The 25013-nt window shown below is 30.5% G+C and overlaps 1 protein-coding gene across 3 annotated transcripts in view; it reads right to left on the reverse strand.

The window, feature by feature from the left end:
* LOC143051936 (nipped-B-like protein) overlaps positions 1 to 25013 on the reverse strand; it is a 64807-nt gene that overhangs the window by 25634 nt on the left and 14160 nt on the right. For 2 of the 3 annotated variants that reach the window (XM_076224927.1, XM_076224921.1), the window contains exons 3-31: positions 23618 to 23786; positions 22435 to 22529; positions 22016 to 22085; positions 21360 to 21478; positions 20522 to 20611; positions 19956 to 20179; positions 19472 to 19501; positions 18647 to 18677; positions 18103 to 18138; positions 17621 to 17734; positions 16499 to 16654; positions 16055 to 16161; positions 15734 to 15820; positions 14829 to 15063; positions 11495 to 11646; positions 10768 to 10848; positions 10404 to 10504; positions 9812 to 9983; positions 9431 to 9513; positions 8979 to 9108; positions 8279 to 8422; positions 7809 to 7877; positions 7400 to 7489; positions 5968 to 6179; positions 5120 to 5222; positions 2891 to 2989; positions 2508 to 2654; positions 1469 to 1603; positions 832 to 936 (exon numbers count right to left, since the gene is read on the reverse strand). In XM_076224927.1, coding sequence (XP_076081042.1) covers positions 832 to 936; positions 1469 to 1603; positions 2508 to 2654; positions 2891 to 2989; positions 5120 to 5222; positions 5968 to 6179; positions 7400 to 7489; positions 7809 to 7877; positions 8279 to 8422; positions 8979 to 9108; positions 9431 to 9513; positions 9812 to 9983; positions 10404 to 10504; positions 10768 to 10848; positions 11495 to 11646; positions 14829 to 15063; positions 15734 to 15820; positions 16055 to 16161; positions 16499 to 16654; positions 17621 to 17734; positions 18103 to 18138; positions 18647 to 18677; positions 19472 to 19501; positions 19956 to 20179; positions 20522 to 20611; positions 21360 to 21478; positions 22016 to 22085; positions 22435 to 22529; positions 23618 to 23786 — 3386 coding nt within the window. The remainder of the gene's footprint in view (positions 1 to 831; positions 937 to 1468; positions 1604 to 2507; positions 2655 to 2890; positions 2990 to 5119; positions 5223 to 5967; positions 6180 to 7399; positions 7490 to 7808; positions 7878 to 8278; positions 8423 to 8978; positions 9109 to 9430; positions 9514 to 9811; positions 9984 to 10403; positions 10505 to 10767; positions 10849 to 11494; positions 11647 to 14828; positions 15064 to 15733; positions 15821 to 16054; positions 16162 to 16498; positions 16655 to 17620; positions 17735 to 18102; positions 18139 to 18646; positions 18678 to 19471; positions 19502 to 19955; positions 20180 to 20521; positions 20612 to 21359; positions 21479 to 22015; positions 22086 to 22434; positions 22530 to 23617; positions 23787 to 25013) is intronic. The other variant, XM_076224932.1, reaches the window with a different exon arrangement.

The following is a 25013-nucleotide window of genomic DNA, read 5'->3' on the forward strand; positions in this document are numbered from 1 at the left end:
GCTTACGTTTCTTTCGATTCTGAAGTCGAAATTCAAACCGGATGTAATGCGACAATACTAAAACGAACAATTCCGGACTTATTTCCGGAATTAGTTTTGTTTATCAAATTCACAGGAAAACATGGCTTTTTTAATATTTTACCTTTAATAGTGTAAGAATATTAATGAAAATAGTTGCACTTGCTTTATTTAGCAAGAAATGATTTTAAATTTACGATTTAGTGTCAAATCTGCGGAAGAGAATTTCAGGCATGCGTATCATAGTAAACAAAGCACGTGTGTTAGTAGTGAAAAAAATCTTTTTTCTACGTAAATTAAATCAAGTTTTAATTTAATTTTAAATCATTATTGACAATTGTCTTAGCTGAAAAGTAATTAAATAATGAAGACAGTTGGTATAGAATTTTAATTTCTTTATAATATTAGTTCAGAGCTTGTGATTAATAGCCAGGTGTGAACTAAAAACACAGGTAAAGAGATTAGCGATCATTAGCCAATAGCTCCCCGAGGCATTAATATAGTTATTAGGAGGACCCTTAGGATTATAACACTTTACTGGAGTGGTAGTTTAATTACATAAAATCGATAGCAAAACAAAAATATGTTTAAAATGGCGATTTGAAACTCAATCTCAACGAAATGACCGAAATTATTTGTTGAAAAATAAAATTTGACCTAAATCCCAATAAATGATTTAGGACTTTTGAGTTTCCGAATCGGTCATGTCTGGCATATATGACCGTTTCCGGACCCTTGATCAATACTATCATTTTGGTTTATCCTTTACACTGCGAATGGAATCAACTGTACAGAAGTTGTAATAGTACTTACCACTTCTGTTATATTTACAACTCTTTGTAACAACTTTGATGAATCTTTTTCTCTATTGCTAAGAGCTGTAAACCACATGGTCTGGAACACTTCATTTACCAGTTTCTAAATAGACATGATAATATTAGTTCTGACAGCAGGCAATATCCTGTGTTGTATTTTCTTTGAACAATCACAGAAAATATTGAATCATCTAGATTTTAACAATTACACCCCACAAGAGATAAAATACTTTGATATATGTCTAAATTGTATCCGTTGGGGATGGAGATTTTGTTCTGATTGGACATTTATTTGAATATTACTGTAGAATAAACAATGTATAACATTTTGTATTGACAGCCATATAGTATGGGTTTTTCTCATTGTTGCAGGCTGTATGGTGACCTTGGGTTGCTAACATCTTCATCACTGATAGTAGTTAGGCATTTATACCACATCTCCTTATGTATAATGTATTGTCTTGTTAACAAATTTTTATTCACAAAAGCGTATTGAACGTGTTTATATGTTTCTGGTTACAAATGAATAAGCTGTATCTTAATTTTTTTAATGACTTTTTTTTATTCAGCTAATTGCAGAAACAGAATATGAATTTTGCTAAAATACAAATGTCAATCATATAAGATGCACATACCTTAATCCCTTCCTCATCATTCACTCTCCGAATCATTTTGACACACATATCTGGTATTTTGGGAAAATCACTTTGTTCAATACAGATTTCTCTAAATATTTTTATCACCCGTTTTCTAACACTGATCCCTGTATCCTGAAATTAAAAGTTAATTACTGTAAATGCAAGCAATAATTTCAACAGTTTAAGTATTCAACATCAAATTGAAATATTATCAGAATATATATTTCTTTAATTGCAGTCAACTTCTAAAGTTTGACATATTTTTATTGATTTGGATGCAAAATCAAAATGTTATCTCGACTAATTAGTGATCTACACAGATTAATCAACTACTGAAGACATACCCTGAAAAACAAAAATGTACCTGTCAGTGTTACATTTTTGAATTATTGTAAGGAGCAGTTTGTATATCACATCTTATTCATATCTTACTTATATAAATCACAATGCAAAGATGATATTTGATGCATGAAATCAAAAGTCATATCAGTACTTTCTAAGATATGCTTTAGAATGTTCATAATCTTGATGTAATCTCGTAAAGAAAAATTATGATATCACATCTGATTAACAACAAGTCATAAATTAAAGAACCTTTGTCAGCATGCTCACATACCCTATGCCCCCACATTGTCACAGGAGAAACAAAATCACACCATATTTCTAAGTTTAAAGACTAATAACTCTAGTCAACTGATAATTTTTTGGGGGATATACACTAGCAGTGGTATACTTAGGCTAAAATTCTAAGTTCAAAGAGGCATAACTCCTAGAACAAAAATTGAATCACAATTTGCCTGTCAATATGCACATCTACATAGTATGTCCTACAAAGTCTCATGAAATTCTGTTGTGTGGTTTCAGAGGAGTTGCGATAACAAGAACAGGACCGCTGGATAGACAGACAGGTCAAAAACATTATACCCCCCACAACTTAATTGAATGGGGTATAAAAATATAGTGTGGGATAGTCAGATGAACTAATGCACAGGTCAAAATCCTAAATGTCTTACTTGTAAATATAAAGAGTATTTACCAGAATTCTGTCAGACAACATTTGGAAGTAATCAGGTATAAGTTCTGGACGGATTAGAATAAACCTTCCTACTAACTCTACTGCTGCCTCTCTTACAGATGTCGATTGATCGAGGAATCTTCCATGAACACCTTTCTGCATGTCATTCTGAAATTATAAAACATTCACTTGTCAGTTATATTTTAGTTTGTCCATATTCATGACTTCTGTGTATAAGGGTTGAAATTAACATAGGTAATTATGTTAAAAGTTCACCTCTTTTAAAAATACATGTATAACACAAAGGCCTCTACTTTTCATGAACTATAAGCTTAATTTAAACTTTTTTTTTTCTGAAAACACATTATACATTTATATGCAAATAATTTGAATGAAAAACTTACTCTTGCTAAAATGCCTGGATCAGCTTCTACCACAGCGGTTAAACATTTCATTGCTTTTGTTCGTACAGCTACTGCATTTTCACTCAAAACTCTCAAAATCTGGAATAAACAATCAAGACAATGCATCCAAAATATTGATTATTCTAATCTGACAGACAAGTTTCCATTTGATATTTATAATTTTGACCAAAGTAGGTACATTTTATCTCCAGTATGATTCTTAAAATAACTGTACTGAATGAATTGACATAGGAGTTGTGATGAAAAACTGTTACAGTAGTATATTGAGGCCTAAAAGTTCAAAGGGGTGTAACTCCTAGAAAAAAAAAGAATCGTAATTTCCTGTTGAAATGCACATCTACATAACATGTTCTTATTATCTACAAAGTTTCCTGAAACTCTGTTGTGCAGTTTCAGAGGAGTTGTGATGACAAGAACAGAAATGACGGACAGACAGACAGATGGACTGGTCAAAAACCTTATACCCTCCGCAACTTTGGTAAAATTGACTATAAAGGGCAATTACTCCTGAAGGGGTCAACTGACCATTCTGGTCAATTGACTTATTTGTAGATCTTACTTTGCTGAACATTATTGCTGTTTACAGTTTATCTCTATCTATAATAATATTTAAGATAATAACAAGATGCTCCGCAGGGCGCAGCTTTATACGACTGCAGAGGTCGAACCCTGAACGGTTGGGGCTAGTATGGACACAACATTCAAGCTGGATACAGCTCTGAATTTGGATTGTGATTAAATAGTTGACACAGCATAGGTTTCTGACACAGAATGAACGTGGTTTAATGAACTGAATTTTTTTTTTTTTTTTTTTTTGCTTTTGAGCAATTCACTATGCTGTTGAACATAATCCACGCAAAAAAAAGTACAATTGAAGAAATTTACTTTTTAATTTTCTGAAATCTGAAATGAGAAAAATTGAACCCCTCCCAATTTTTTTTTCACCTCCCCCTTTCCCTTATTCCAAAAATGATCTCAATTCAAATTTCGAATGGAGTTTGCAACAATAACTATTCATTTAAATACATCATAAAATATTAAAATATAAAATGTCATACAGTCATGGTTAAAATTACTAATAATTAATAGTAACTTCTAAAAAAATAAATGGGGAATGTGTCCAAAGGGACATAGTTGATGCCCCTGCTAGCATATAATGTTATTAAGGGACATAAACTCAAGAACTGTAAAAGTGAAGCTGCCAAAAATTGAACTTAAACTGAGTTTAGAGGTAATAAGCATTATATATACAATTTCAATAAATTTAATTAAGACAAACTAACATTAACAGAACAGAAACTAAAAAATACTTCAATTTTTCCATTTGTAAAGGGGCATAACCCTAGAATGGTAATCAGAGTGCTTGTAATCACGGAATGGTAAAGACTGCTTTAATTTATCAGTTGGTAGTAAAGTGAATATTGCATTGTATATTGTATATTGCATTAATTTAAGTTGATTCAACTACTATTCTGGACAAAGAAAGATAACTCAAATTTTCAAAGAAGATTTCATAATTCATTGGTTTTAGGTGATTCAAAAAACATTCTGGACAAAGAAAGATAACTCCAATTTATTGTCTTGAAACTACAAAAATGCTTGTTTTTGGCCCTTTATTCCTAGACTATTTGCCCCATAACCCACAAAATGTATCCCAACCTTCTACTTATGCTATTAAACATTGTGGTACAATTTCAGAACAATTGAAATACTTATACACAACTTTTTGTACTGACACTAGATAAATGCTTGTTTTGGGCCCCTTTGGGTCCTTCATTCCTAAACCTTAGAGGCCATAACTCCCAAGCTTCCTTTTGTGGTTATAAACATTGTGTTAAAATTTTATTGATTTCTAATTACTTATAGAAAGTTATTATCCAGAAACCATCAGTCTTCAGACGACGACGTGATACCAATATACGACCGCAAATTTTTTTTATTCATACGACCGTAAAAAATTCTCTATCTATAATAATATTCAAGACAATAACCAAAAACAGCAAAATTTCCTTAAAATTACCAATTCAGGGGTAGCAACCCAACAACCGGTTGTCCGATTCATCTGAAAATTTCAGGGCAGATAGATCTTGACTTGATAAACAATTTTAACCTGTGTCAGATTGCTCTAAATGCTTTGGTTTCAGAGTTATAAGCCAAAATCTATATTTTACCCCCATGTTCTATTTTTAGCCATGGCAGCTATATTACCTGTGTTAAATAAATATCAAAGCTCTGTGCAAATGGTCTTTTGGATGAAAGGTATCTTGCAACTAAACCTGCATTGTCATCATCTAATTTGGAAGAAGGAGGTCTGAAAATGACAGAAATAGCATTTTAACAATCTAAAACAATATCACATTATCAAGTTATCTCATATGATGTTAATATAAACTGGTGCATTGTACATCATAAGCAAACTTTAAGGTTGATACAATATTTACCTCCATTTACAAATATTTCTTATAAAACTCACAAACAATCCCTCTTATCTGCATTCATCATTACAAAATAAACCTGCAAAGGCATTCCATCTTATTCATTGTTGTTTGCTTTTTATTTATTAGTAAACATGTCATGCAAATTCACGGTGGTCAATACATTCTTACTGTATAAGACATCCCCTTACAATGGACAGTAATTATATATACCAAGTATCATTAGTTCACTACAAAACATTCAAATGGATTTAATTCCGACATGACTTTTATTTTATAGATATGGTTTTAAACCATATTTATATTCTCAGATGGTTATACACATATCGTTTAAACTATCCAAGTTTTGAGATCAAAATGAATTAGTATTTTTTGAATGTGGATTATTTAAAACATTTCTAATTAAACTAGACAAGTGAACCTTGACTTTCTTATAATTTTATATCTTATAAGTCTGAAATAAATAGTACAGATAGACAGATTGATATGTATATAACTTATTAATTTCATCTGCTGTAGGAAGATACACCAAAATCATTTAAAAATTTTGGATATCAAAATATAGTATCTCATCTTCACTTGACATGCATGTAATAAGAAAATATATAATATCTTGCATACCTGAAATTTAAATCTGAAGGTTGAATGCTATTTATCTGTGATAAAAGAAATTTCTTTCTTTTCTCCTGATTTTCCATTGTTTCTGTTTCTGTTGATATTTCTACCTCTGTTTCATCAAATTCATCCTCATGATCTCCACTGGCTTTCATTTTCTTCTCGGCTTCAACTGTTGTATCTCGATACCACTGGGCAATGTAGAAATTTCTGGCATGCTGCAAGTTAAATCAAAATCAAAGTGTTTAAAAACATAAAAACAAAAAGAGATTAATACCAGTACAAAAAGCTGGTTCTAGATTTGTATAGCTTGATAGGTTAAAAGATATTTGTTAGTCAGTGTGTCTATGCAGGCTATATTAATAAACTGAAGATTGGAAAAAGAACTAGAGGCTCTAAAGAGCCTGTGTCGCTCACCTTGGTCTATGTGCATATTAAACAAAGGACACAGATGGATTCATGACAAAATAGTGTTTTGGTGATGGTTATATGTTCGTAGATATTGGCCCACCCCTGTGACGCTATATTACTTTACTGAACACTTTTGCTGTTTACAATATATCTATCTATAATGCACTTTGCCCAGTAGTTACAGAGAAAAACATTTTGTAAAAATTTACCAAAATTTATGAAAATTGTTACATTTTATTCCTATGTTCTACTTTTAGCCATGGCAGCCATCTTGGTTGGCAGGCCAGGTCACCAGACACATTTTTTAGACTAGATACCCCAATGATGATTTTGGCTAAGTTTGGTTAAATTTGGCCCAGTAGTTTCAGAGAAATAGATTTTTGTAAAAGATTACAAAAATTTAAGAAAAATGGTAAAATTGACTATAAAGGGCAATAACTCCATAAGGTTGCTCATCATGACTTATATGGTTGTCTTACTTTGCTATACTTTATTGCTGTTTATAGTTAATCTCTATCTATAATAATATTCAAGATAATAACCAAAAGCTGAAAGATTTTCTTAAAATTACCAATTCAGGGGCAGCAACCCAACAACAGAATGTCCGATTCATCTGAAAATTTCAGGGCAGATAGATGTTGACTTGATAAACAATTTTACAGAAGCAAAAAGAAACATAAATAACACATAAGCAAATTAATTTCAGGCATATGTTTATTACTTGTTAAAGTGGAAGAAATTTACACTAATAAAATTGAGAATGGAAATGGGGAATGTGTCAAAGAGACAACAACCCGACCAAATAAAAAACAACAGCAGAGGGTCACCAACAGGTCTTCAATGTAGCGAGAAATTCCCGCACCCGGAGGCGTCCTTCAGCTTGCCCCTAAAAAAATATATACTAGTCCAGTGATAATAACTATAACTGAAAAATTTGGCAAAGAAATTTTATGATTTATTCTGTGTGTATCATTGTTATATTCTACAATAAGTAATATTAGTGTAAGCAAGACATTTATTTACATACCCAATAAGCTGGTTCATTTTCTGAATTACTGGCTAGGAAATCTAACATGGATTCCTGAAGAGTCTGTGTAGGATCCTCAGATACTTCAGACTTAAATAAAAAAATTAAATTATTATAATTTCTACAATTTGTTTAATAATACATGTCCACTGAGACAACATCTGTATGTGTCAGGTCATAATGAATGCATCACCAAGCTGTTTAATTGTGTGTTTTTATTATGTGTGTGAATGATTACTAGATTTGATGCAAATTGGTGTACACATGAATAAGTGCTAGAACATACACAAACAAATGATTTGTGTCTGTGTTTTGAAGTACTATATTTGATTTACTATACCAAACAGATTTTAGACTTCAATAAAGGAAAGTAACCTTATATCTAATATTATAATAAATTAATGTTTACCTTTTCAGATTTTTTGTTTCCCCTTGTTGACCTGCTTGATTCTTCATCATCAGTATCATCTTCATTAACCTAAATCAGAAATACAGTAGGAAATAAAAACCTGAAGTGGATATCAGTTTGGCCAAAAAGTTACCAGAAAATAACACGTCTTAAAAGAAAATGCCTTCTATACTACTTCTATTTCGCTTCACATTATATTTTTTTTCAAATTTAACATTTGTATTCATGTATTATGGTTCTTTATTGTGAAAATATAATAAAACACCAAAATCTTGTTTCCAAAAACTGTTTGGCATTGACTAAAAAAAACTATGTTTTACTGTTTTTGATATTTCTCTTTGGTCTTCTACGTGTATACAATGGAACAATGCATATTATACATTTTGCTTCCAAGACCCTCTGCAATACAACTACAGGTGTATTTTTTAACACATAGAATATATAAAATATGTGCTGAAACAATGACTTACTTTAGCTACTATTTCATCTATAGACTCTTGATTGAGTTGACTAGAAACTGCATCTTTACGTAATCTTGATGCAACTATACCAAGATATTCTAAAGATGCTACCCTGAGGGACATATCGACAGATTTATTACTGAACTGCTTCACCTAAAATTACAGAAAAAAAAAACGATTCTTAAAACATCTACCTACCTTTGTTTTTCCTGTTTTTTTATGGCATTATAAACATGATTTTGTTATTAACACAATTTGGTATTGATGGCACATCTTTGATAATCTATCAAATTTGAACAGTTTTCCTTCACCCATAGTGATTAAGTCCAACATATTGATACTTGTCTATAGTTGGCAACATAGATATCTCCTGGTTTTGTTAGTGTCATTGTGTTGCTATTAATTGATGCACACCACACATCTTATTTTATTCAAACATAATTAATTTTGGATGTTACAAGTCTTCTGATTAGCTGAGTTTTTCAGTGGTCTATCAGCTCATAGATATTATTTTGTCATGTGACAGTGATGTCATCAATGTTTTTTTTCATGATTTACTCCTCAAAAATGTAATTTATAATTAAAGTATTGGGAATGACTGTATTTTTTAAAGAATATTTGAAATAATGTCAAAAGAATGATGAACACTTTTCATAGACACAAAACATATTACAAACATTCCTTAAATATTAGAAAATTTATAGCATACCAATATTCTTCCTAATAAACTCAGTAGCAGTTCTGATGACGGCCATTCTGGTTTATTAACTGTAGAAAGCAGATCTTGTACAAAATTCTCAAATAATGGCCGGTAATCTTCCTCACCTTTTACTGTACATCTAGATAAATAGAAATGTTGGCAATCAAGAGTGTTTCGGATTTTAATGTTTTAAATAATTCTCTCATGCATGATGCAAATATTTAAGATGCTTAAATATTTAAGCACACTCCATCTTAGAAGAGAAAATGATATTTCAAGTATAATCAAATATATACAAATGTTCATGGCTGCATTGCATTGTTGACATATTTTTATTTCTTTTAATTTAAAATTTGTAATTTCTGACATGTATCACTAGAAAACATTGAACTACTATTCATAAATATATGTATCATATTTTAAAAGCTTAACATTCAAAGCTAATTGATCTAATTACTTACTTTTGTAAGAAAACTGAGAGAAAATTGTGTGCAGTTCTCATTGCATTTTCAAATGAGGTAACAATAAGGAGATCTGTGTCAGTCTGAAATTAAATGTGCAAATATTCTGTTAAATATTCTTACAATTTCAATTGCTATTGGTATATATATATTTGAACAATAAAAGCTTTATAATCTCTACAAGATTTGTTTTCAGTTCAACTGAAACATACTTAATCTATTAACTATGAACTGATTTGACTATATTTGCATTACCTGTTTAAATCTTGGAAGCAAAAAATGTTAAAACAAACAAATTCAATAAATATCTAAAGTAAAACCTAATTTATTGCATTGTCATTTGATTGAACATCACTATATCTTAAATTCACCCACATTTACCTGGCCATGTTTGGCTTTTTGATTTGATTTGTTTTTCTTCGACACTGATACTTCCTCTTCTGAAACCTCTTCATTAGGGTTGTCACTTTTTGGCTGTGGTAAGGTAACAACACTCTGGATCAACTGCAATGCCAAAGCTGTCACCATCTGTATAGACTCTTCAGAGTTTAACCTAAAACCACATGTGTTTATTAAACATCAATTTATAAATCTCACAATGATATCTGTAATATTTATCACAGAAATCATAAATGTGCTCATTTCTTTGTACTTTGGTTACAAACCGTTAAGATGAGTATCCCATTAAATCTACTTTAAATGATTGTTTACTATTACATTAACTTTATTGTGCTTAGAAGCTTTTTCCTGTTGTGTCATTCTATGACATAAATAAAATTTATAATTCATCTCCAACTTAACTCTTTTATAAGATTGACAATAGTATGCTTAACTCCAGCTCAATCTTGTAATTTAGATTTCGCCGTCTTTCCACACTGTAACCTAGTTTAGTGTTGGTGATAAAAATAAAACCCTTATTAAGGATATTTAAGAAATGTAATGTATCTGTTTCTATCAATGTCACTGTATTTACCTGTAATTCCTGAGATTCCGTTTACTTGATGGTAATCGTGCTAAACTTGCAAAGATGTCTTCTAATATAAGCTGCCTATGTTTTTCATATCTTGAAAATACCTAAGAAAATAAAATAAGACATATGTTGTTATTAACAATACTTTTCTCAATTCTTTATCAAAAACATTGTGTTACAATAATCAAATAAATCAATGTTGACAAAAATATTTCAGACTCGAGTCCTCAATCAAGGCAGTGAAAATTTTTATGAAACATTTATAGCCACATCACAATACTATGTAAGATAACAACTTTCAACTGATCTTTGTAACCATATGAAAATATAACTTCATTTCAGATTATAAACTTCTTTATGTACTTACTGTAGTTACAAGTTTCATTGCATTTAACTGTATCTCGCTGATGTTTTCTACAAAGAAAGGTCCTACACCCAATGTAGAAACCTGAAATAAAGAAATAAATTATAATTAGTCAATTATTTTTTCCTTCAATATCGAATTAAGTTGTATTAACTTTTATGAAATTATTTACAAGTTTAAATAGTATATTTTTGTTCATATTTTGGTTTTAAGGATCAGTGTCTCATACATCATTTTTTTGGCTGGATATTGATTGTTGTTTGTGTGTATATAAATATTATGTGAATGCCTTCTTTCAATCAATATATGATTCTATAAAAAAACAATTTTATTCTATTATTCTATTAACAACTCACACTTTTAAAACCATATTTAACTACTGGTATTATAATTAGAATATCCTATCTAATATAATCACAAGTTGAAAATGTATTTCTCATCTGTTTGTTGATGTTTCAGACAAAGTAGTTATATTCAAACTGACATGAATAACTACTTGGAAGAGAGAATATGTATTTGGTTTGTCCATCTTAAACTTTGTGCATTTTTTTTTTTTTTTACATATTTATCAATCATTTTGTGAATTTATATAATTTCACAGCTGAAAATTTCTACAACAGAAATTTCTACAATGTCTAACAGTATATTACTGGGCATTTACCATACTTGTGCTGATATCATAAAGGTAATCTGAACATTACTACTGAGAGAATACAAGAATCAAAATTACCTGTAGAATAGTTGTGTCTGTTAATTCTTGAATTTCTAAAATTTCTGATAAATTGCTGATCATTTCGGCCATTTTATTATACAAAGTTATTGATGATTTATGTTTTACTTGGCCAGCTCGAGCCCTTTTAGCTTTTGAACTTGTGTAGGCGTCTGAAATAAAAAATATTTTAACATCTCTGTCTTCAATCTTAGACACAGCAAAGGAAATACATACTACATTTTAAAGTAAGGTATTGATAAATATTCATACATTAACATGATATTAACATGTAAAATATTATTTCAACGCTTTATCCAGGTGACAATTCTGTTGTGAAAAACCAGGATCTCAATATCAATTTTACAAGATACTTTATTACAGTAAGTAAAATGATTCACAAAATTGAGAATGCATTCAACTATTGGAATTTTTTTATTTTCAACTTTTTAAAACAGTGCAAGGGTTTGCATGAACATAAATCGAAAAGTTCACACTTTTCTCCCAAATCTACCATTTATAATAATGAATTTTCCTTTAGTCGTTTCAACCTTTCTTCAAATAAGTTCTTGTTTTTATTCAAATCTTCCCACACTCTTTCCTGGAAAAGCATTAGTAAAATTTAAGATACTATAAAACTTAACAGTAAATGTATATTGCGTAACTCTAGCTATGTTACATGTGATTTTGAGGTAACATGCAGCATCAATAATTTGTCTTTCTCACTTGCCCAATTGTTTATAGCATAAAAACACTTCCTAAACATTTGTAAAATTTCTTGACAGTCACTATGAAAAACAGAACGATAATGTAAAACCAGATGCTCCGCAGGGCGTAGCTTTATACGACCGCAGAGGTTGAACCCTGAACGGTTGGGGCAAGTATGGACACAACATTCAAGCTGGATTCAGCTCTAAATTTGGATTGTGATTAAATAGTTGACACAGCATAGGTTTCTGACACAGAATGAATGTGTTCTAATGAACTTAAAATTTTTGTTTTCTCTTAGAGCAATTCACTATGCTGTTGAATATTAATCCTCTCAAAACAAGAATGTGTCCTCAGTACACGAATGCCCCACTCGCACTATCATTTTCCATGTTCAGTGGACCGTAAAATTGGGGTAAAAACTCTAATTTGGCATTAAAATTAGAAAGATCATATCATAGGGGACATGTGTACTAAGTTTGAAGTCGATTGGACTTAAACTTCATCAAAAACTACCTTGACCAAAAACTTTAACCTGAAGCGGGACAGACGGACGGACGAACGAACGAACGGACAGACGGACGGACGCACAGACCAGAAAACATAATGCCCCTCTACTATCGTAGGTGGGGCATAAAAATGTTTGAAGAAATTTTCTTTTTTATTTATGAAATTTCAAATGAGAAAAATTGAACCCAATTTTTTTAATCACATCCCCCTTTCCCTTATTCCAAAACTAATCTCAATTAAAATTTCTAATGGAGTTTGCAACAATAACTACTCATTTAAATACATCATAAAATATTAAGATGTAAAAAAAACTGCTTGTTATCACTGAATGTTATTTATTATAATTTATCAGTTGGTAGTAAAAAGTGAATATACATTGTATATTGTATATAACAAAGATTTAAGTTGATTCTGGACAAAGAAAGATAACTCCAATTAAAAAAAAATCTTGCTATTGCACAATATTTTGCAATTAGATATTTCTTGCTTACTATTCTGGACAAAGAAAGATAACTCTAATTAAAAAAAAATTTGCTATTTCACAATATTGTGCAATTAGATATTTCTTGCCATTGCGCAATACTGTGCAATTGAAAAGACTTGCTATTGCACAACACTTAATATAATAATTTTAGATCCTGATTTGGACCAACTTGAAAACTGGGCCCATAATAAAAAATCTAAGTACATTTTTGGATTCAGCATATCAAAGAACCCCAAGATTTCAATTTTTGTTGAAATCAGACTAAGTTTAATTTTGGACCCTTTGGACTTTAGTGTAGACCAATTTGAAAACAGGACCAAAAATGAAGAATCTACATACACAGTTAGATTTGGTATATCAAAGAACCCCATTTATTCAATTTTTGATGAAATCAAACAAAGTTTAATTTTGGACCCCGATTTGGACCAACTTGAAAACTGGGCCAATAATCAAGAATCTAAGTACATTTTTAGATTCAGCATATCAAAGAACCTAACTGATTCATTTTTTGTCAAAATCAAACTAAGTTTAATTTTGGACCCTTTGGACCTTAATGTAGACCAATTTGAAAACGGGACCAAAAGTTAAGAATCTACATACACAGTCATGACAGTTAGATTCGACATATCAAAAAACCCCAATTATTCAATTTTGATGAAATCAAACAAAGTTTAATTTTGGACCCTTTGGGCCCCTTATTCTGTTGGGACCAAAACTCCCAAAATCAATACCAACCTTCCTTTTATGGTCATAAACCTTGTGTTTAAATTTCATAGATTTCTATTTACTTATACTAACGTTATGGTGCGAAAACCAAGAAAAATGCTTATTTGGGTCCCTTTTTGGCCCCTAATTCCTAAACTGTTGGGACCTAAACTCCCAAAATCAATACCAACCTTCCTTTTGTAGTCATTAACATTGTGTTTAAATTTCATTGATTTCTATTTACTTAAACTAAAGTTATTGTGCGAAAACCAAGAATAATGCTTATTTGGGCCCTTTTTTGGCCCCTAATTCCTAAACTGTTGAAACCTAAACTCCCAAAATCAATCCCAACCGTTCTTTTGTGGTCATAAACCTTGTGTCAAAATTTCATAGATTTCTATTAACTTAAACTAAAGTTATAGTGCGAAAACCAAGAAAATGCTTATTTGGGCCCTTTTTGGCCCCTAATTCCTAAAATGTTGGGACCAAAACTCCCAAAATCAATACCAACCTTCCTTTTGTGGTCATAAACCTTGTGTTAAAATTTCATAGATTTCCATTCACTTTTACTAAAGTTAGAGTGCGAAAACTAAAAGTATTCGGACGCCGGATGACGACGACGACGCAGACGCCAACGTGATAGCAATATACGACGAAAAATTTTTCAAATTTTGCGGTCGTATAAAAAAACTTTAACAATTCTGTGACACATATATATGATGATTTCAGAGGACACGTTATTTTGAAAATGATTCAAACTTGGTTTGACCACCAACCATGATTCTTATCAATGATTGATAATTGGTAGTTAAACATCCTATGTTAAACATTCTATTACAAGTAAGATAAAAGATATCAAAATGTAATGAAAGCTGAAGTGATTTGAACATGTAGTCTTTGTCAATAAACAATTTCTATCATTAGGCTATAAAGTAGAAATAAACTTACCTTTTTTCTTATCAATCCTGTATACTGGATCAAATTCTGGATATATTGAATTTAATAACTGAAATTTTCCAAACAATAATATCCTTTCTATCACATCTTCTATATACACTTGTTTTGGCATACTTTTTGCACTCATTATATAAGTGGCAGTAAGAGCAGCGTCCATACTTCGCATAACACGTTCCATTGTTAATTCTCTCCATAATCTTTGTTCATCTTCATCCTCCATGTCATTCTACAACATTATATTTACTTTGAAGTGAGATTTAAAACTACATTGATCAAATTCAAATACATATATTCCATATCATTGAATATGAAATTTACTTTTTTTCTTATATTATTTTACCATTAAAGCTAGTCTTTTTCAAGAAATATCTCAAAATGACTATTTAAATGATGCAAAGTGACTATAACTTTTAACTAAGACCAAATATTTGCCTTTGACATAGTCTTTTCAAAACACACATTATTTTTTTGGGGTTAATAAGTGTTATTTACATAATGCTGGAATTTTTGGTAGACAAGCATCTGGTAAGTTTGTCATTTCAACAATACATATTTTCCAATATAAATACTTAACATTGAAAACTTTCACTAACTGTGGTTAACTATATATTTCTCATAATATCTTGTTTAATAAATTTAAGTTGTTAGTAAGTCAAATATAATATGTTTATTCAATAAACAGGTAAAACTAGTTGAAACTTAATACAGTTCTCTAAAAATATCCTTACAGGTTAAAATATTTTAGGTTTCCGGACAATATCCTAACAGGTTAACACTTTTACATCTGAACTTTCTAATAAGATATTCAGAGATTTTGAAGAATGCCGTCATTCTGATAGGTTTTCACTGGATTTCATTTGCATAGTGAAATAAGTCTTTTTAACATTATAACTTACAGCACTAATGATAGGTGTAATCCTTGAACCATCTCTTACATTCCACTGAAGAATCGTTAATAACTTAATTAATGTTGCTGCTGGGACCTGAAAAGATATAAATTTCATTTGAATTTAAATACCGTTTTGTCTTTTAATGTATTTAAGTTTCAGGACGATGTATATTTTATTCATACACCATGTTTATTTGTCATAAATGAACGCATATTATAGACCAATTGTAGCATCAAAAAGTCTAATCTTAAAATTATTTTTTAAACAGAATAAATGCTTAATATCCGAATGTCTTTGACTAATCCATTAAAAGTTGAAAAATCTCACCTGATTCAGGACTCCCATTGTCTTCAACTTTGCTGCTTCACCACACAACTCTGCGAGTGTTGACTTTGCTATCAACGTTTCTTCTGGAATTTCTGTTTCTTCATCATCTATTTAACATCACAAATAACGTATCATTGGCAAGTATTTTTTTATATAAAGATGCAAAGAAGATATTGTTTATGAAATCAACCTCTTTATTAAGCTGATCCTTACATTTCTTTACTATATCTTTTGCATACTATTCTTTTCCAATAATGGCTTTATTACTTACGACACTTTTGACAGATGTAATATTTGAGTAACTAACATTTCGCTGTATATAATATATTTAACAGAATTAATTTCATATTTCACTTGTTTAAAACAGTCTAGTCAGTACAACTTTTTTTTTTGTCCTTTTCATGCAAGATGTATGTATATGTTATCAACATTTAAACTACTTACTTGGATCTAAGGAACCAAAGTTGACATCTTCTGCAGAATCAAAAATGGTTTCTATGCATGAACTAAATTTTTTAAAGGTGGGACTATCTAATAATTCTTCTATTGATAATTCCTGTTGCATTCTATGTCTTCTTTTGTCCTTTTTCTTCTTTTTAACTGTATTAACAAACAAAATACAAATTAACAAATTAAAAAATTCTGGTTGTATGGCCATATTATGTCACATCATGTTTTATAGTTACATTACTTGCTTGCTTCAAATATTACCTCAAAGTCATACATGACATTGATCATATACCAAATGCCATAGCAAAGGATACCTAGGATACCCCGATCAATACTCGAGTAACATCCAATACAGTACATCTCGTTTTTTTATTGGTGCAATGTGTTAACAAAATAGGCAGTTTAGGCTTTGAATTAGCTGTCAGTAACTGCAAGTACTGTCAAATCTGTACTTTGTTTTTTTATGCCTATATTGTCTGTGTTTTGGTTATACATGTATGTCTCTCTGTTTTGTATTAATCTAATGAGTAACACTTTTCAACAGATTTTTATACTTAGTTCTATTGTTGTACTGGTACACCACTGTCGCAGGTTAGGGAAAGGTTGGCTTCTTCAAACTAATTCAACCCAGCCATATTCTGTCTATGCCTTTCCCAAATCAGGTGCCCGTCATTCAGTGGTTGTTGTTTGTTTGCAGTATATCATATTTGTTTTTCTTTCATTGTCTTGTATACAAATCAGCCTATCCATATTCTTGATTGAATAACATTTGTCATTTCTGGGCATTTAATAGCTTACTATGTGGTATGAGTTTTGCTTGTTGTTGAAGGCCATATGGTGACCTTTAATTGTTAACTACTGTCATTTGATCTTATTTGGAGAGTTCTCATCGGCAATCATACCACATCTTTTCATTTTTAGGTAAAATTTTCAGTGCATAATTTTTGTTATCTGTGAAAATACATGAGGAAATATTACTGTATCGTCACATCACAAACTTGATTGACTGTATATAATATATCGTTTTCTATACCCAATCCAGTCATGATAATTACCCTATAGCAAATATCGATTCAGCTGCAAATGTATAAGTGTGCTAGTCTATACTATACAAACCTTCAACAGGACTAGGAGGTTCACTTTCTTCATCTGAATCATACTGTCGCCGTTTTTTCCGTCGATTTCTTCCATCATCATCATCCGACTCTTCATAATATGACCTTTTATTGCCTGGTGACAGAAATCATTTTTATTTGAATTTTCATTTTTTGTGATACAAATAAATCAAATAATCTTTTTTTTTACCATTTAACAGGTCTCTTTATATAAGACAGCACTTTAAAAACAAAACAATGAAAAGGAAATATTTAATTGGCTTAAAATTTGTGTTACTGTTCATTCAGATACATATTTATTAAAGAGACAAGCATACAGATTAATTAAATTGAAATGTCACTAAATCTAATGCAAAATTCCTACTCTGCCACATTTCTCATTCCTGAAAAAAAAAACATTTCAATAATTTAAAGATTCTAAAGTATAGTTTACAAATTTAGTTTAATAATTGTTAGACAACCTAAAATAAATTTGAAACCTACCTGAACTATGTGAACGTCGATCTGATTTTGTTTTAACTGGAAAAGAAGATGACATCAATTAGTGCTTTTACTTGAATAATACTTCTGAAAATTTGTAAAACCTAACAATTGTATAAGCATATAAATGTCTTCAAATCAAAAAGATGCTGTGCCTGTCATTCAATGTATCAAAAACAGGAAGTAGGTGTCTGATAGATTCGACCTATGCTCAAACAATATTACTAATCACTTTCAGGGTACTGTACAATAGTTTCTAAGAAAGTGTGAAGTGATTGCAATATAGCTGGGGTATAATATAATTATAAAGAAAAAGGATTTATAATTCTGTACTTTTATCTATAAGAACTGGACAATTTTATGAGGTGTAAGACTGTAGCAGCTATATTCAATCCTACATCTTAGTAGCATTGGTTTGCTCCATGTTTGGTTTTCAGGGTATTGTTTGGTTGATGTCATTATAATTTTTTAATTAGGCAATGGTAATGTTTCTCATGATTTTGATTGCCCTTGTGTGTGTTTGTTCATCTTTCAAAAATAAACATACCAGATCCACTAGACTGTAATGTTTTCAATTGCTGAAAAAAAAATAATTTAGAACTAAGAATATTTTTTCAATCTACACTACATGTATATCAGATTTGTGTGTCTTTAAAAATTGATCTTTAAAGTTTCAATAAAATTTATCATTTCAAGGATTAATTTTCAAAAAAAAAAATATCTTATTACTTCAAATTCAAACCATAAACTGACATTATCCCAATATTGCAGTTTCCCTCTTGCTCCAATAAATATCAGTTAAGTGATCTTATTGACTATAAAATTTTATTATTTTTGGAGGCCTTAAAATCACTATTCATTTTATAATCTTCTTTTTGAAAGCATTAACATTCATGACAGTTGTCACATGGAAATCATGGAACAAGAACTCAGGATTGGAATTGGTTCGATTTTTTTAGATTGATGATCCCTCAACAGCCATACAACAATAATCAATACAATGCCTTGGTTTTTATTTTCTCAAGCCTCACAACTAAGCTAAACCAGATAAATTTATATATGCTTAAAAAGCAATTTGCAATCCTGACATACATATATTTTCTGAATAATGATATTCTCTCTTGTTTTATTGTGTTTCCATGATTTTTGTAGTCCAATTCTAATTATTGATAAAATTGAATGTACAGCATGCAGTGAAGTATCACTTATCAACAATAAAAGTTTACTTTGATGACCATTGTTGCATTACTGCACTTATAATTTAAAAGCAAATAACAAAAATAACAATAAACAGTTAAAAAAATACCAGGAATAAAAAGACAAAACATGATTTCTAAAAAAAACAATAACTTGCGAAAAACTTTTTCAATACCTTCTTATTCCCTTTTTTCTTCTTTTTTGGCTAAAATATAGAAATCCATTGCAAACATATATTCCTATTCTTATCCTTGAAATGGGTTCATTACTCTGGGCTTTAATACCAAAGAAGTCTTCAAATACATTATACCGAAAGCATATTGAATTTCCAGAGTTGCAAACTATTTATATGTCCTTTCATATTACAAACCAAGTTTATTGAAATCTAGTCATTCTCCATGTACTTACATTAGATTGAAAGTAAGATAAAGGATTGGTGGGCTTAGAAAATGAGTAAATAAATAGTAGTGTACAATATTATTCAATTAAAAATCGTTGACAAAATTCAACATTTTACTAATGTGCAAAATTTCAGCATGTGACAAAAAATTTTGCAACTGAAAGGATTCTAGCTTAAAACATACTGGACATGGAAAATCTTTCTACATGACTTTTAAATCTATTTCTATTAAAATCATGTCATGTGATCACACACTTACTTTTTCATCTAACATCTCTAATAAAACTACAGCCTTTGGTTCTTTTGGTGGTGGAGGTTTTAATGATGGTGATATAATTTGTGATTGAGATCCGAGAGGTTCTATAACAACTCGAGGTTCTGGTCCCTTATCAAATATTTTGCGCCATTTTTCTGACATCTCCAATTCTTTACTATTCAGCCTAGTGACAGATTCTGCAACACTTCCCTGTGCTGGTGATACAACTGCAATGAAAATGTATAACTACATAGAATGTTGTTAATTTTGCAAGTTTGATTCTGAGAAATTAAAATAATGTGACATTAATTTGGGTATTATGCATCAAGTTTAAAACCACACAAAATCAATCCCATAAGCTCCATCTCAATACAATAAAAAACTTAGATTATTAAAACTTAGTTAGCCAAATTTATTTATTTTTACATATCTATTGTAAAATATCTATTAAATAAACCCTTTATAAGATCTACACGTTATTGTAAAATGTAAAGTATGCAAATCATCCCATGCATGATCATTGAAATCAACAAATAAAGAAGTAAAGAATGTAATCGATATAATCTAACCTTTTGGTGTACCTTTGGAGTTTTCATTTGAATTATGCCGCATAGGATACTCTGCATGTTCTGTATCAGGATGTTCTCCATTCATAGCACCTACAATATCAAAGAGAATTAATAGTTTGGTAAGCTGAATAAACTAATACGTAAATCTTGATCTAAGGCATGGCAAGTGACTCCAAAAACTAAACATAGTTATCCTAATAACTCTGACATGTAATTGAGATTCATGTGATAAAAAACAAGAATGTGTCCAAAGTACACGGATGCCCCACTCGCACTATACTTTTCCATGTTCCATGGACCGTGAAATTGGGTAATTATCTAATTTGGCATTAAAATTAGAAAGATCATATCATAAGCAACAAGTGTACTAAGTTTCAAGTTGATTGGACTTCAGCTTCATCAAAAACTACCTTGACCAAAAACTTTTAACCTGAAACTCCCACTTTCATTTTCTATGTTCAGTATAACCGTGAAATTGGGGTCAAAAGTCTAATTTGGCTTAAAAATTAGAAAGATCATCTCATAAGCAACAAGTGTACTAAGTTTCAAGTTGATTGGACTTCAGCTTCATCAAAAACTACCTTGACCAAAAACTTAAACCTGGACGGACGAACGAACGGACAAACGGAGCCACAGACCAGAAAACATAATGCCCCTCTACTTTTGTAGGTGGGGCATAAAAATCTATTTTTTTTTTTAAATAATATGGATATATGACAGAGTTGTACTTTAAAGCGAAAACATGAAAATACTGAAATAGAATCCACTTTAATTGGATACAGTGGGAACAGAGTCTTAAGAAAGACAAAGTGCTTGAAATGCAAACAATTTTAATTACCTATATCATTTGTAGTCGAGGATTCTGTGAAATTAAGAAAAGAGTCTTGGAATTTATTAGACCCAGGTCTTCGTTTAGCACTATCGTGACTTTTATTGCTGCCATGTTTCTGGTTAAATCTGAAATTAAAATGAAAATACATTTATTAAACTAGAAACTGCCACCATTGTAATACTAAAACCAAACTATACATTTTAAATCTGACACATTGACAAATACAAATTAATCAAGGAAAAACTTGTCTTTTTGAATGAATATGACATTTGATCAGGAAGGCTCAAACACAAACACTTAAAAAAGATACAGCATTGGAAAAATTGACTAATGTCTGATGAATTTAGGTATACAAGTGATCAAATCAGATTATGATCACCCAGGAAAACACAATTTCACAATATTCATAGATTTTGCTGCCTTTTTAAAGCTTATAGAAATGTATTAACAAGACTGCAAGTTTTTTTTATTAATTTTTCTGAATATATGTGGCAATATTTGTGCAAAATTGTGACTCATGTTGATTTGCTTGATATTTTGTGCTTATTTGTTCAACATGCACATGTTTTAAATTGTCATATGAGATGGTAAGAATGTATAGTTACTTTAGTACAGAGGTATATAGTTTATTTGGTACTGGATATCAACTTATAAATACTTACTTTGGATGCTTTTGCTGCACAGAAATGTCATTGTTCTGCGGAGAATGCTTTTTAGAGTTACTTCTTGTGACTAAAATAAAGAAATATTTCATTACAACAATGCAGTAAATGATTTCAACAACTCTTAAATTTAGGTTAATGAAAGGTAGGTTGATTTTCTCATTTTTTTTACCTATGAACATCTGATACTTAAACAATTTTAACTAACACTGTAGAAATTAAGTACTAAAAGGACTACTCTATTGAGCAAGTATTAGTGTCTAACATTATATGCTGAAGTAAAACAGACATTAATCGTTTGTTTTTAAGTCAAAAGATAATTCGAAGTTTCTTTCATTAGAAGACAAGATAATATATTTGCTAATATTACTATGTTGTGAAAATTATAAAGGAAAAGAACAAATAATTGAAATAGTTACCTCTGAATACATGTGGATTTTGTGCCAAAACAGACCGCAGTAATGGCGGCACATCCCCCTCTATCCCATCTCCTGCATGGTTATCTTTCAATAATCTAAAATCAAAATTAAATGTTATTAGATTTAAACATCCCATGCTGTTCAGAAGGATCATTATCCAATAATCTTTTGTATAACACATCTAAACGATTTTGAAATATCTGATTGGTGTTTCTGTTAGTCATTTTTTGAAAATTGTAGAGTTTATCACCTTTATTATTTCCATTTTTGGTCATCCATCATAGCATCATTATTTTTTGTAGCAATTTTTTATCTACTTTAAGTTGTCATACACCTTATTTGACTTAATCCTGTTAGTTCCAATACAGAAAAATTTTACGTTATAGAGATTTAAACATTCATTTTATGATCAACATCAAATTGTAGTCAAATTAAATTGAGAATGGAAATTAGGAATGTGTCAAAGCGACAACAACCCGACCATAGAGCAGACAACAGCTGAAGGCCACCAATATTTCATAATACATTTTCATTGCAGTTGTACCACCAGCACAGGGAAGTGTTGCGGAATCTGTCACTAGGCTGAATAGTAAAGAATTGGAGATGTCAGAAAAATGGCACAAAATATTTGATAAGGGACTAGAACCTCGAGTTGTTATAGAACAATATATGCCTATACCTTTCATAACCTACAGAATGCGAAATGTCATTATTTTTTACCTCACTTCATACGATTTACTTGTCTTTAACTTGGATATAAAGGTTGTAAAATGCTCTTGAAGCTTTTCAATGTCAGTCAAGTGAAATAATGAGTTATTCGTGTATATTAAGGTGGTACCTAACACTACAGGGAGATAACTCTATAAAATCAGCTAAATGTTTTAATAACATTGTGTTGTGAAGGGAATCTTAATCTTCTCAATGATCAAAATTAGTGTTTGTCAAACTGCTATATAACCAGTGTAATTTTTCTGACAAAACGGTTGGTTCAAAATTTTTGAAATTTTTATATTTTTGTTAAAGGGTCACAGTAAATACTTTGTCAAAATTTTATCAAAATTAAACAAGCCAAATTAATTTTAATGAAAGTGTTAGGTACCACCTTAAATCACAAATCTGAAAACAGTACAAGGCAAAAAAAGAAGAATTATTTCAAGAAAAATATAAATAATTTTTGTCTTACATTTCATCAGTCGTGGTCTGGCACAGAGTTCGACAGACATGTTTTGCTAGGAAATCATCTTTGGACTGCAACAATCTTTTGGCTCCTTCAACAACTTTAGAGTTATGTAGAAGGCTTCTGTTATTTACTGTAGATGGAATGGGAGTTGGTAGAGGTAATTCTGGCAATACTGTAAAACAAAGAATGTGTATTGTTAATGATACAATTATGTACTACCTGAGTGTACCAGGTTTCAAGATGATGTGAACACATGTTCATGAAAAACGTTTTTACACCAAAACTTTAACCTGATATGGGATGAAATAATGGATAGACAAGATATTGAGAAGAAAAAACCTAGAAATCTAAGATACCACTCACATGAATCTATATCCAATGTCAATAAATGTGTGACAGTGTTAACCAGATTCCACATTTATTAAACCTTTGCATTTATTACAGTAACATTTAGCCTTTGCATTTATTACAGCAACATTTAGCCTTTGTATTTATTACAGCAAAATTTAGCCTGTCTTAAAACCCATTTTTTTCAGAAACTTGCTATTGCATTTTTAAAATTGATCAGAATTCTAAATTCTGAGCTCACCACATCTGGCAAAGGAACAAAATATTCTTCAGTCTACAATATCAGATGTTGCCCCAAATATACAATTGTAGTTGACCTATTGCTTATAGAATTTGCTAAAAAAAACCATGAAAATTGAAAATTGAACAAAAAATCATGAAAATTGAAAATTGAACAAAAAATCATGAAAATGAGGTTTAGTAAGGTCAGATGCAACCTGTCAGACAGAAAAGTACACCAACCATTCATTACATACATCAAATATAGAGGTCCTACTGCTTACCATGCTTAGAGCAGTCAAGAAATAAAACAAACCACAAAAACTTAAAATTGTCCAATAAACCTGAAAAAAGGTCGAGGTCAGATGAAACCTGCTAGAAAGACCCATAGACCTTACCATCACTCAACATATTCAAAACATCAAATACAACTAATCTATTAATTATAGAATCTGGGAAACAGAACAAACCTAAACAAGAGTGCACAAGCTGAAATGTATCTCCTTCCTTCCTGACCAATGATTTTATCTTGATAGTCCTCAATGTAAAGCTCTACTACAACTAGCACATAAACTTAAAATTATCCAAGAAAATGAGGTCAAGGTCAGATAAACCAAAATACATGTACACCTTACAATCATTCCATTTAAACCAAATAAGCTTTAAATATATTTGACTGATTGCACATAGTATGTAAGAAACAAATTTAACCAGGAAAATTGGTCAATAAACCATGGAATTGAGGTAAAGGTCAGATGGATCCCTGCCAGATAGATATGTACACCTTACAATCATTACAAGCTTTAAATATAGTTGACCTATTGCATATAGT

Source organism: Mytilus galloprovincialis, chromosome 1 (assembly GCF_965363235.1).
Source record: "Mytilus galloprovincialis chromosome 1, xbMytGall1.hap1.1, whole genome shotgun sequence".
Lineage (NCBI taxonomy): Eukaryota > Metazoa > Mollusca > Bivalvia > Mytilida > Mytilidae > Mytilus > Mytilus galloprovincialis.